This window comes from Pogona vitticeps, chromosome 4, assembly GCF_051106095.1.
Source record: "Pogona vitticeps strain Pit_001003342236 chromosome 4, PviZW2.1, whole genome shotgun sequence".
Lineage (NCBI taxonomy): Eukaryota > Metazoa > Chordata > Lepidosauria > Squamata > Agamidae > Pogona > Pogona vitticeps.
The window spans coordinates 116899627-116912382 of record NC_135786.1 but is presented as its reverse complement, the minus strand read 5'-3'; the positions used below and the strand labels follow the sequence as shown (position 1 = coordinate 116912382).

General features: G+C 41.3%; 1 protein-coding gene and 2 long non-coding RNA genes across 3 annotated transcripts in view; 2 read left to right on the top strand and 1 right to left on the bottom strand.

The window, feature by feature from the left end:
- Positions 1-12756, top strand: part of LOC144588873 (uncharacterized) — a 550407-nt gene that overhangs the window by 235487 nt on the left and 302164 nt on the right. The gene's annotated exons all lie outside the window — the stretch shown is intronic.
- The window catches only part of AXDND1 (axonemal dynein light chain domain containing 1), a 130868-nt gene that overhangs the window by 27634 nt on the left and 90478 nt on the right, over positions 1-12756 (bottom strand). The window contains exons 17-19 of the mRNA XM_020789787.3: positions 10502-10595; positions 5943-6151; positions 2490-2586 (exon numbers count right to left, since the gene is read on the bottom strand). Of these exons, the coding sequence (XP_020645446.3) occupies positions 2490-2586; positions 5943-6151; positions 10502-10595 (400 nt within the window). The remainder of the gene's footprint in view (positions 1-2489; positions 2587-5942; positions 6152-10501; positions 10596-12756) is intronic.
- LOC140706756 (uncharacterized) overlaps positions 1-12756 on the top strand; it is an 82100-nt gene that overhangs the window by 3392 nt on the left and 65952 nt on the right. The gene's annotated exons all lie outside the window — the stretch shown is intronic.

The following is a 12756-nucleotide window of genomic DNA, read 5'->3' as shown; positions in this document are numbered from 1 at the left end:
GAAGTCCAGTGTTACTAAACTGGTGGAGAGTTGCACTCAGCAGGATCCTTTTTTGGGAACTAGATCACTGTATTCACTCATAGGTGTGGGATAAAATATTCTCATAAGGTCCAGCACGTTCATCCTGCATGCATGTTAAATGTAAAAACTTAGAAGTCAGAAATAGTTAAAAATATTTCATTGTTTGTAATTAATTTATTTCCCCAGTTACAAAGACATAACTACATAACACTGCAATTGTAACTGAACAAGAGGTAATTTTATTCCTCTTGTAGTGAAAATATAATCTTTTAAGACTCTTTTATAGCTATGGTAGTTATTTGGATGCTATAATGATGCATAACAGTGTTAAAATTAATAGCAATGATTTTATCTGAAAAAGTAATTAGTAACAAAGATGGAGACGAACTGTCAAAATAGCAGTTTGTCCTGGTTTGTGGATGAATCACAAACCACAAATTACCTGCCCGCGAAGTGTCAAGTCATGAATTGGTTTGTTGGTTTGTCAGGGTTTTTTTAGACAGCCTGAGGCTGTCTAAATTGCTGAGCATCCTGCCCCCCACAACCTGCCTCCCTGCCCACTTCCCACTGCCCCATCACTTCCCTACCTTGGCCACCATTGTCCATGCCCACCGCCCGTGATGCTGCTGCCGCCCACACCACTGCCTGTGCTGCTGCTGCCCACCACCCACCTGATCCCACAGCCTCTATTGGCATCCATCACAACCTGTGCCGCCATAGCCTGCGCCACCACAACCTGCAATAAGGGACTCCAGGCCACCCTTTGCAAAGATGGCGGCTGTGGCTTCCCTGACCTAAGGGAAGCCGCAGTTGCCATCTTTGCAAAGGGCAGCCCTGTTTCCCTTATGGCAGGCTGTTCTTTGTTAGGATGGCAGCAGAGGCTGTGGCAGCATGGGCGGCAGTGGCACAGGAGGTGGCAGCCAAAGTAGGGAGGGAAAGAGGGTGGGGGTAGGCTGTGGGGGTGCTGTCTGCCTATCAGCCAACTGATCAGCTGTTCAGCGGACCCATAGGCAGAGTAAGAAGGCTAGCCTTCCCACTCTACATATGAGGGAAGAATAAAAATGGAGAAATATTTGTCCCTTCGTATTCATCAGGGTATTTGGAATTGATGAATATGAAGGGATGAATATTAAACAAATCAATGATTTTTAACACATATTGCAATTTGTTTCTTTATAATAATATCATAATTATAACAAGGAACAAATTTCTTTAAAAAAAATAGAGGCAAACAGCTGAAAACCAATGGGTTATCAGTTATATGATAGACTGGTGCATATAAGATGAGCTAATGTCCAGAGGCAATGTTTTTAAAACTTATTTCTAAAATAAAAACAAATGGCTAAGCTCTGAGGAGGATGTTCTGACTAAATGGTACAGGAAGAATACAGATAACTTTATTGCTTTGTAGCCAAACAGGCTATAGGCAAGAACACAGATTAAACCAATCATAAACTAGTATTTGGCATCTCATGCAAGTACAAAGAAACAAGCATAAAAGGCATAAAATGTTAAAATAACAGTAACAAAATGTAATAGCATTCTCAAAAAAGAAAAAGGAGAATCAAGATGGGAAAATAACTTGAAGAACTTATGAAGCGGGCAGTAAATTCCACTTTTCCATGGTGAAGGAAGAATATGACATGATTCATCCTCTGTGCCTCAGACAATAATGAGACAGCTGGAAGCGGAGTTCTGGCTCTATTGGTAACTAATTAGTTGTTAAAAAGAAGCAAGTCTGATGGCACTGAAAAGGTTGTTGTGGATTTTTTGGGCTCTTTGGCCATCTTCTGAAGGTTGATCTTCCTGACGTTTCGCCAGTCTCTGTGGCCGGCATCTTCAGAGGAACAGAAGTAGGAAGTCTGTCCATGCTCTGTTCCTACTCCAGTCCTCTGAAGATGCCGGCCACAGAGACTGCCAAAACGTCAGGAAGAACAACCTTCATAACAGGGCCAAAGAGCCCGAAAAACCACAACAACCATCAGATCCTGGCCATGAAAGCCTTCGCGAATGCACTGGAAAGGGTTGCTTTACCAGATACAATTTCACTTAAAGCCACCCTTCAGGGAATTGTTCCAGCTTGGCTCCACAAAGTAGTAGCCCCACTACTGGACCTTTTTGGTCCAGCTTGAGCACAGATCAGAAATTGCCTGGAGCACTATTTCCTGTACATTGTATGACTGCCAGGAAATGGCTTGCATCAGACCATGCCACAAGCAGTTCAAAATGCAAGCTATATGCTTGGGTGATCATCCTGTAAGTTAACAATGGATGTCCATCTGAGAAACAGTAGTCAAAACATCACCTGTTTTTTAATGTCCATCATGTTTTACTGATTCCATGGGGCTAGATATAACTCTGATATATAAACATTTCTCCATGTTAAAATTCATGTAAGATGTCAAACTGTTTTTTTTTAATTTATTTTTAAAAAGGAGTATCTGGCAAATGCATCAGGTCTTACTTACCTTGATTTTCTCCAATTGTTTCAGTTCATGGTCTGCATCTGGTTCAAAAGTAGCCATTTTCTTGCGAGTTATTGAGGCAACTATTTCCTTGCAACAGCTGAGGAAACATTAATAAGTTAACATCACCAACCTAAAATCATGTAAATAATCACAATACCATATTCATCTGAGTGAACCGTTTCCCTTCTGGTTGTGCTACAATGTTTGCTTGATTGCTAAGTGTAAGACAGTGATAGATCAGAAAACCTATATTTTCTGTAAGCTAGGAAAATATTTGTGATTTCAAACCAGACAAGTGTGTTCAGGCAACCTTAAACAACCCTTTGTCTTTCAGTCTCAGCTTCACATGTGAGATGAGAGGATGACCTATTCCAACAGATTGCTGCTGTTATGTGCTGTCAAATCACTTTGGTCTCATGGTGACCTATAAATGAGTGACCTCCAGATTGTCCTATCATTAATAGCCCTTCTCAGCTCTGGAAAGCTGAAGGCCATGGCTTCCTTTATTGTATCAATCCATCTCGTATGTTGGTCTTCCTTTTTTCTTGCTGCTTTCAACTTTTCCCAGAAAGACTGTATTTTCCAGTGAGTCTTATTTTCTCATTATGTACAATATGACAGCCTTAGTCTTGTCATTTTTGCATGTAGGAAGAGTTCAAGCTTGATTTGATCTAGGCCATTTATTTGTCTTTCTCCTGGTCCATTGAATCCATAAACCCCTTGTTTATTAACATATTTAGAATGAATCAATTTTTTCCTATCAGTCTCCTTTGCTGTCCAGCTTTTACATTCATAGTGACAGGGAATACAATAGTGTAGATTATCTTGGACTTACACATGATGTTTTCTAGTTCTCTCATAGTTGCCCTTCTAAGCCTCAGTCTTCTGCTGATTTCTTGACTTCACTTCCCATTTGGATTTATGACTGAACCAAGGTATTGAAAATCTTTAAAAGTTTCAGTTTCTTCACTGTCAATGCTAAAGTTACATACTTCTTCTGTAGTTATACTTTTCTGTCTTCTTAATGTTCAACTGCAGCACTACTGTTGCATTATCTTCTTTCACTTTCACTAAAAGTTGTTTCATGCCATTGCTGCTTTCTGCCAGTAATATGGTATCTTAAATTACTGATGTTGCTTCCATCAATTTTCATCTGAATTTCATCCGTTTTTGGTAGGATATGTTCCGCATAAAGATGAACAGACAGGGAGATAAAATACACAACCTGGCTCCCAGCTCTCAAAAACACAGAGTGCAAAAGGTCAAGAAACTCCACCCAGCCACAAGGTCAAGGGATTACTGCACACAAAAAAACAGCTAATGACACCCATCAACCACAGGGACAGATAATCTCCCCTCCTTATCAAAACAATACAGCCACAACAAAACACACTAATCAACCATCTCCTGATCAGGACAATAGCCGATCTCACAAACTAGCCTTCTCACAGCCATAAATACTCCACCCACTCTCAAGCCTACCCAGAGCACAGTTTGCTGTCCTCTGAAGATGCCGGCCACAGAGACTGGCGAAACGTCAGGAAGAACCACTTTCAGAACACGGCCAAGAAGCCTGAAAAACCCACAACAACCATTAGATCCCGGCCGTGAAAGCCTTCGTGAATACACATCTATTTTATGGATACATGTGTGCCCCTCAATCTATAATTTTTGTTGCTATATTCATCACATATTATGTATCTCTAAGTAAAAGCTCTACAGTCAACAGCTTCTAATGTTGTATTCATCATAGATATTTCAGATTATATAGTTAAAAATTCTCAATTTCAAAATTTCTATTGTTATATTCATCAAGTAACATTCCCCCTTTTTTAGTTTATAAATCTTAACTCTATGCACAGGACAGGGATTCCAGATCTCTTATAGCATTATTAACCTAAAGTTAAATTGCATCTTTTTTACTAGTTTTAAAATGCCATCTGTAGAACTGTTTTAGACTATTTTCTCTCTGGTTTGGTGGATTTTTTCCATCAGTCATGTTCTGCCTTTGAAGCCAATCAATGTCTGGTCTGTAATCAGTATTTCTTTCCCCTTTCAGCCTCGCCTTTCCACTTCCCTGTTTTAAATATTCACCCATCAGCTTAAAACACATCTCTTTTTCATCCACCTGCTCCTCTCTCTCACAATACAAATTAATTTTTCTAACTCCCTTCTTGAGGGTTTCCCCCTCCATTCTAGAAACAAATAAAGTCTCTCTCTCGTGCTGCTTCAATGCGCTGGTCTGGCATCTCCCAAAGCTCTACCATTCCCTTCATGTCTGAAATCAATGTCTGAAGTTCAGAAAACTGGGTTGTAAGATGGTTCAAAATATTAATTTGCATATTCTGTAAAGCGTTTATCAGGTTTTCTGTTGAATCCATCTTTGTTGAGAAGATGATGGGCAAAATATGCTGTCTGGTTTCAAAATATACATCTCACATACAGAAACATTCCCTATCGTGAAGAGAATAGCCACCAAAACAGCTTGTTTACTTCTTCCAGTCGGGAGCCATAAAATACTTAAGTAATAAAAGTCAGATCCTCAGTAGAGCTGCTGATTTATTATGCTAGCCCAGACTTTAACTTTCACCAGATAGCTTCAATTGTAGATTCAGTCATAATAAAACTTCGTTAGGTTAAAATCCACCTCTCGCAGGATCTCGCCTCCTTAAACATCTTATTTTCTATTATAAAAATTATTCCATGCATCCGAGGACAGGGGATAAGAGGAACAAGTCTGTGTGTGTGTCTGTGTCTTTATCAGTTTCCAGTTTCTGTTTCAGGCGTGATGTGACGTAGTACTAAATTACTGATATGTCTGGGTTTAAAGCTTGTTAGCCGCTTCCAATATTACACTATCTTCTTTAAAATCATCCACTTAAGTTTATTTTGTACTTACTGAAGCCATGTTGAAATCAATTAGTCCCTGTTCATGCAGTCATTTGTAAATCTTCATGCTTCCCTCCTGCCCATGGAGCTTCACAGCTAAGACGACATTAGAAAATGGCGTCGGAGGAATCCTCTGTCTGGAGAAAGGATGACCCGAGGAGTGGTTGCCTTCCACCACCACCCCAGGCAATCTCAGCTCTCCTGCAACTCAGGGTGGCCGCTCCTGGCCCTCCCTGTCCCCCCCAAATTCTTGGGGGGAGCCTGGATTCACGGCATGCAGCAGAATTCTGGGGAGCCAGAATTTCTAGCTCCGCCCCTTCCTCCCTCAGAAATTTATGCTATTAAGTGTGCTAATTACCAGGGCTTCAGAAGATGCTGCAGTATTTACTATATGGTACCTCAGAACCAGAGGGCACTAGATGTATCTTACTCTGCTTAGTTCCTGAGCTTCTCCTAGGTTACTGGTACACAGATTTTCCGCCATAGGCTTTTTCCAAGCCAGATAAGAAGACATTAAGAAAACGATCTGCTAAAGTACATGAGATTCAGAAGAATGAATCAGACCTGACTATGTAACAGGAGAACTTGCTCAGCTTTGCAGCCAGTCCTGTGGCCTCGGTTTCCAGATTGAAAATGTTCAACATTTTTTGCTCTGCCTGCCTCACTGCTTCCACGTCACTCAAAGGGAGAGTATTGTGACAAGTATACTCTGGCACCAGATGAATTAGTAGGTTCACCATCCATTTGCTAAGAACATTATGGAAGTCAGTCAACTGCAGAAAATATAAAACAAGAGATAATGATGTTCAAAGTATAGTAAAAACTCATGCCAAGAGGTGATGGAGATTTATATGGGAGTACTTCCTGTTGATTTCCTTCTTATTTCTGAATAATTATGCATTTGGATAGGTCCTGAGTACAAGTCAGTATCTAGACATGGTCGAAAACATTTTTTTCCCCTATAACCCTAGGCATCCTCTAGGACAGTGGTTCCCAGCCTTGAGTCCTCAGGTATTCTTTGACTAAAACTCCCAGAAACCTTCACTACTACCTGTGCTCTCCAGGATTTCTGGGAGCTGTAGTCCAAGAACACTTGATGTAGAGGAACGTAGGAGAGGATTGCCTTAAAAAATTGGCCTTCAGCTTTCCAGACTAAGTCCTGCCTTTACTCCTAGTCTGCAGATAAACCCACTGTTATGTTTTTAGTCTTTTATATTATGTCAACTTTTACAAGAATCATTTAAACACGTTCTCCTTTAGTCCCCATTTCCTGCACCCCTTCCCTCTCAAAAAAATTGTTGTGTCCCTACGGATCTGGCCATATCTCAGGTTCTCAAGTTGTAGATCATAATAACAATCAACTGGATCACAGCCTTAAACTATTATCATCCCCTGAATCTTGCTCAAAAAGCAGGTGTGGCACTCAGTCATGACTCATGTCAACAGAGACATTCAGCTGGAGTACCATTCCTTCTTTAACTGAACAGAGTTTTGCCATGAGCTAAAGCAGGATATAAATTGGTGACAAGCACTCACAGCTTTGAGTTAAAAAAAGGCTGAAATCCAGTAGCATGACACAAGGTGAAAAAGCCCACTGAATCAACAGATAGCAAATGGGTAAACTCCTCCATAAGTCCTATTCATTCAGTAGGCCTACTTCATTTGTGACTTATTACTGGATTTCAGCTGTTGTGTATGAAGCAGTGCTGATGCTTTGCAGAGGTAAATAGTTCAATGGGTCTTGAACTATTTACCTCTCCAAAGGTAAGCTGTTCATCATTCCTAAATTGCATGCTGCTTGTTGTTGTTTAGTAGTTAAGTCCTTTTTGACTCTTCGTGACCCCATGGACCAGAGCACGCCAGGCCCTCCCGTCTACCACTGCCTCCCAGAGTTTGGTCAAATTCATGTTGGTAGCTTCGGTGACACTGTCCAACCATCTCATCCTCTGTCATCCCCTTCTCTTGCTTTCACACTTTCCCAATATCAGAGTCTTTTCCAGGGAGTCTTCTCTTCCCATGAGATGGCCAAAGTATTGGAGACTCAGCTTCAGGATCTGTCCTTCCAGTGAGAACTCGGGGTGGATTTCCTTCAAAATGCAGTGATCATGGAGCCCAAGAAGGTAAAATCTGTCACTGCCTCCATATCTTCCCCTTCTACTTGCCAGGAGGTGATGGGACCAGTTGCTATGATCTTAGTTTTTTTCATACTGAGCTTCAGACCATTTTTTGCACTCTCCTCTTTCACCCTCATTAAGAGGTTCTTTAATTCCTCCTCACTTTCTGCCATCAGAGTGGTATCATTTGCATATCTGAGGTTGTTGATATTTCTTCCGACAATCTTAATTCCGTCTTGGGATTCATCCAGTCCGGCCTATCACATGATGTTCCATATCCAGTTCTAACTGTTTCTCAGGAGATAGATAAGGTGGTCAGGCACTCCCATTTCTTTAAGGACTTGCCATAGTTTGTTGTGGTCCACACAGTCAAAGGTTTTTGCATAATCAATGAAACAGATGTTTTTCTGGAACTCTCTGGCTTTCTCCATAATCCAGTGCATGTTAGCAATTTGGTCTCTAGTTCCTCTGCCCCTTCGAAATCCAGCTTTGTACTTCTTGGAGTTCTCGGTCCACATACTGCTGAAACCTACCTTGTAGGATTTTGAGCATAATCTTGCTAGCGTGTGAAATGAGTGCAATTGTATGGTAGTTGGAGCATTCTTTGGCACTGCCCTTCTCTGGGATTGGGAAGTAACTGCCCCTCAGAGGGGCATGGCCACTGCTGAGATTTCCAAACTTGCTGGCATATTGAGTTTAGCACCTTTATAGCATCATCTTTTAAGATTTTAAATAGTTCGACTGGAATGCCATTAGCTCCACTGACCTTGTTGTTAGCCATGCTTTCTAAGGTCCACTTGACTTCACTCTCCAGGATGTCAGCAACCACACTATCTGGGTTGTCTGGGATATCTAAATCTTTCTGGTATAATTCCTCTGTGTATTCTTGCCACCTCTTCTTGATGTCTTCTGCTTCTGTTAGGTCCCTACCATTTTTGTCCTTTATCATGTCCAGCTTTGCACAAAAGGTTCCTTTAATATCTCCAATTTTTTTGAACAGATCTCCTGTTTTTCCCTTTCTGTTTTTTTCCTTGATTTCTTAGCACTGTTCATTAAAGGAGGCCCTCTTGTCTCTCCTTGCTATTCTTTGGAAGTCTGCATTCAATTTTCTGTAACTTTCCCTATCTCCCTTGCATTTTGTTTTCCTTCTCTTCTCTGCTATTTGTAAGGCCCCGTTGGACAGCCACTTTGCTTTCTTGCATTTCTTTTTCTTTGGGATGGTTTTGTTGCTGCCTCCTGTACAATGTTACGAGCCTCTATCCATACTTCTTCCGGCACTCTGTCCACCAAAACTAGTTCCTTAAATCTGTTCTTCACTTCCACTCTGTATTCATAAGGGATTTGCTTTAGATTATACCTGGCTAGCCCAGTGGTTTTTCCTACTTTCTTCAGTTCAAGCTTGCATTTTGCTATAAGCAGCTGATGATCAGAGCCACAGTCAGCTCCAGGTCTTGTTTTTGCTGACTATATAGAGCTTCTCCATCTTTGGCTGCAGAGAATATAATCAATCTGATTTTGGTATTGCCCATCTGGTGATGTCCACGTGTAGAGTCGTCTCTTGTGTTGTTGGAAAAGAGTGTTTGTGATGGCCAGCTTGTTCTCTTGACAAAACTCTATTAGCCTTTGCCCTTCTTCATGTTGAATTCCAAGGCCAAACTTCCCTGTTGTTCCTTTTATCTCTTGACTCCCTACTTTAGCATTCCAATCCCCTAGAATGAGAAGAACATCTTTCTTTGGTGTCAGTTTTAGAAGGTGTTGTAAATCTTTATAGAATTGTTCAATTTCAGCCTCTTCAGCATGGGTGGTTGGTGCAAAAACCTGGATTATTGTGATGTTGAAAGGTCTGCTTTGGATTAGTATTGAAATCATTCTATCATTTTTGAGATTGTATCCCAGTACAGCTTTTCCTACTCTTTTGTTGACTGTGAGAGCTACTCCATTTCTTCTACGGGATTCTTGCCCACAGTAGTAGATATGATAATCATCTGAATCGAATTCGCCCATTCCAATCCATTTTAGTACACTGATGCCCAGGATGTCAATGTTTATTCTTGCAATCTCCTATTTGACCACATGCAGCTTACCAAGGTTCATAGATCTTACATTCCAGGTTCCTATGCAGTATTTTTCTTTGCTGAATTGGACTTTCCTTCCACTTCCAGGCGCATCCACAGCTGAGCATCCTTTTGGCTTTGGCCCAACCACTTCATTAGCTCTGGATCTACTTGTACTTGTCCTCCACTCTTCCTCAGTAGCATGTCGGACGTCTTCCGACCTGAGGGGCTCATCTTCCAGTGTCATATCTTTTAGCCTTTTGTTCCTGTTCATGGGGTTTTCTTGGCAAAGATTCTGGAGTGACTTGCCGATTCCTGCTCCAGGTGGATCGCGTTTAGTCCGAACTCTCCACTATGACCTGTCCGTCTTAGGTGTCCCTGCACAGCATAGCCCATAACGTCTCTGAATTACTGAAGCCCCTTCGGCACGACAAGGCAGCAATGCATGATGGGGTGCATGCTGCTACATATCAGTAAATATGAAAAATGCTAATTAAAGAACACTGTGTGCCCAGAGAAGCCACCCAAAGAGGAAGCTTCCTGCTGTTTCAAACATAATTCCACCCTAGCCTTGCTAATCAGCTCAGAAACAGCTTCCAGTAAGGAATAATTCTGGACAATATTGCCTTAGGGCTGTGTCAGAATATGAGCCAGAGTATTTCAATCTGGCTCCAATATACAAAAAAGGCATAATGTACATTTGCCCTGGGTAACTACTTATTGCCCCTCTATCTGAATCACTCAATTCTCTGAGATGCTTCCACTAATGAGACTCATTCAGTACAATGGTTTGCAGAGAAACACTACTAAGGGTAAGAAACTTCTCTTGTGACAAGTACTGTAATTCTTACTCTAACACCTGAAAAGGTGTCAAACCTCATGTTTGCTTCCAATTTTATATCAGAAACAAGCATGTCTCTCCCATTAAGTGTATGAGTGAAAACGTCACACGTACTTCCTCAGTAAGTTGAACAATTTCTTGTTCAGAACCACTAGTAGTTGTCAGGATCCACTGCTGAATCTTCTTAAATAGATCCTCAGATGCCACCCTGGAGTAGAGGGGGAACAAGTCAGTCAACAAACTAAGTTCTATCTTAAAGATTCTTTACTTTTAACATTACAATTAAAGAATGTTTAAGAAATCTCCCAAACTCTGTGAAACTGACCTGGAAAATGAACAGAGGTGACTAAGTTGGGAAACTTCTCTCTGCCTGCCCCTGCTCTAGCCAAATTTCTCAGTTAAAACAGAAAATTAAGGAAAACAGTGCCAATCTTCCTGTAATAGCTAGTATGGTCTTTAAAAAAAATAGTAAAACATTCTAGTTCTGGTCCAACAATCCCAAAATACTCTTAATCCCCTACACTGCTTTCTCTCTCACTAGGTAGGACATAGATAAAGGGCTCTTTTAACCACGTCAGTCTACAAAGCAAGTGCTACCACTTTTGAATGCCTCACCACAGAAAACATACACTCTGCAAGCAGAACACTCAAGCGTTATCTAGAGAAATTCTAACTTAGTCCTTTGCCTCTTATGCTAACTTTCTGTTTTGAGGTCATATGTATTGGAGAGCCTTTGATACATGTAACCCTCCTGTCACTCTGGCAGACAGAAAGTGCTGCAGTATATTCTGAAACTTCATTCAGGTACACGAATACTTTGGTGTGGCATCTGCCCAGGTCATGAATATTAATCTGCTGTCTGTGTGGACTAATGAGAGTGCTGGAGAGGCGGAGTTGCGAGATATAAGAGTCTCTGCAGGGGGAGGAGAGAGTTAGATTTGTGTTTTTATTTATTTATTTATTTATTTATTTACAATATTTTTTAGCCGCACCATTGCCAGTGGCTTTTTGGAGATTGGAGGTTAGAGATTGGAGGACTGGATGATTTGGGGAGTTTGGGGAGTTTGGAGTAGAGAGAGAGTTGGCGGTTGAAAGTGTATGAAGAAGGATACACTATTTTGTTAAGAGTTAAAGACATTGGATGTACCTTCATTACCTGTAATAATAAACAACTTCTATTTGGTTCTCGTGGCGCAGTGGTTAAATCGCTGTACTGCAGCTAAAACTGTGCTCACGACCTGGGGTTCAAATCCCAGGTAGCCGGCTCAAGGTTGACTCAGCCTTCCATCCTTCCGAGGTCGGTAAAATGAGTACCCAGCTCGCTGGGGGGGCAATGTGTAGCCTGCATAATTAAATTGTAAACCACCCAGAGAGTGCTTGAAGCGCTATGGGGCGGTATATAAGCAGCACGCTTTGATTTGATTTGCTTTCTTTTTAAAATGACACATTGCCTGGACCTCTATCTTTATCAACAAACAATGCTGATGTAATCAACTGGTGGCAGCGACATGACACGTAGCTTGCGCCCTTTGATTGGTGAAACAACCAAGGGGCGTGTGGGAACATGACAAATTGGTGGCACAGTGCTGGGATACGAAAGAATCCAGTGAAAAATTGAATTGGCTTGAGTTTGAAGGTGTTCCTAGGTAGGAGGGGTTAGGATCTGTGGTAAGAAGTGGTTACCCATTAGAGCAGTGGTCCCCAACCTTGGGCCTACAGATGTTCTTGGACTTCAACTCCCAGAAATCCTGGCCAGCAGAGGTGGTGAAGGCTTCTGGGAGCTGTAGTCTAAGAACATCTGTAGGCCCAAGGTTGGGGACCACTGCGTTAAGAGTCTTGTGGAAGACTTAGTTTCAGGACTTCTAAACCCAGATCTGGGGAATCCTAAGATAAGCAAAATACCTACTCAAGAGAAATCATTTACCTCAGGATTTACAAGACCAAATGGCCATCTCAAAATCTGAAGCTCTGAGGGTTAAGAGCAGTAGTGAATGGAGTAGAAGCCTAAGTCAGGATAGATCTGAGGTGATTTTAAAAGCTAAAAGTGAAGAAAAGCTAAGCAGAAAGTTGTTCTTGTGTCTGTTTGGCAAGGAAAGAAACCAAGGATAAAATTAAAGTCACTTCAGGACAGGATGCAGAGAGGAGGAATGGGTCTTCCAAATGGGGTGTAATACTATAGGGCTGCCTCATTAAAGTGGATCAAAGATTGGATTTTATTGGAAAATCAAAGACTGTTAAAATTAGAAGGTCATGATTTGAAATGGGGGTGGCATGCCTTTCTTTGGTACAGTAGAGTGGATGATTTTAAACAATTCAATAACCATTTTTCGAGAAAATCTTTATTATGGTCTTAGACTAAAATTCAAAGA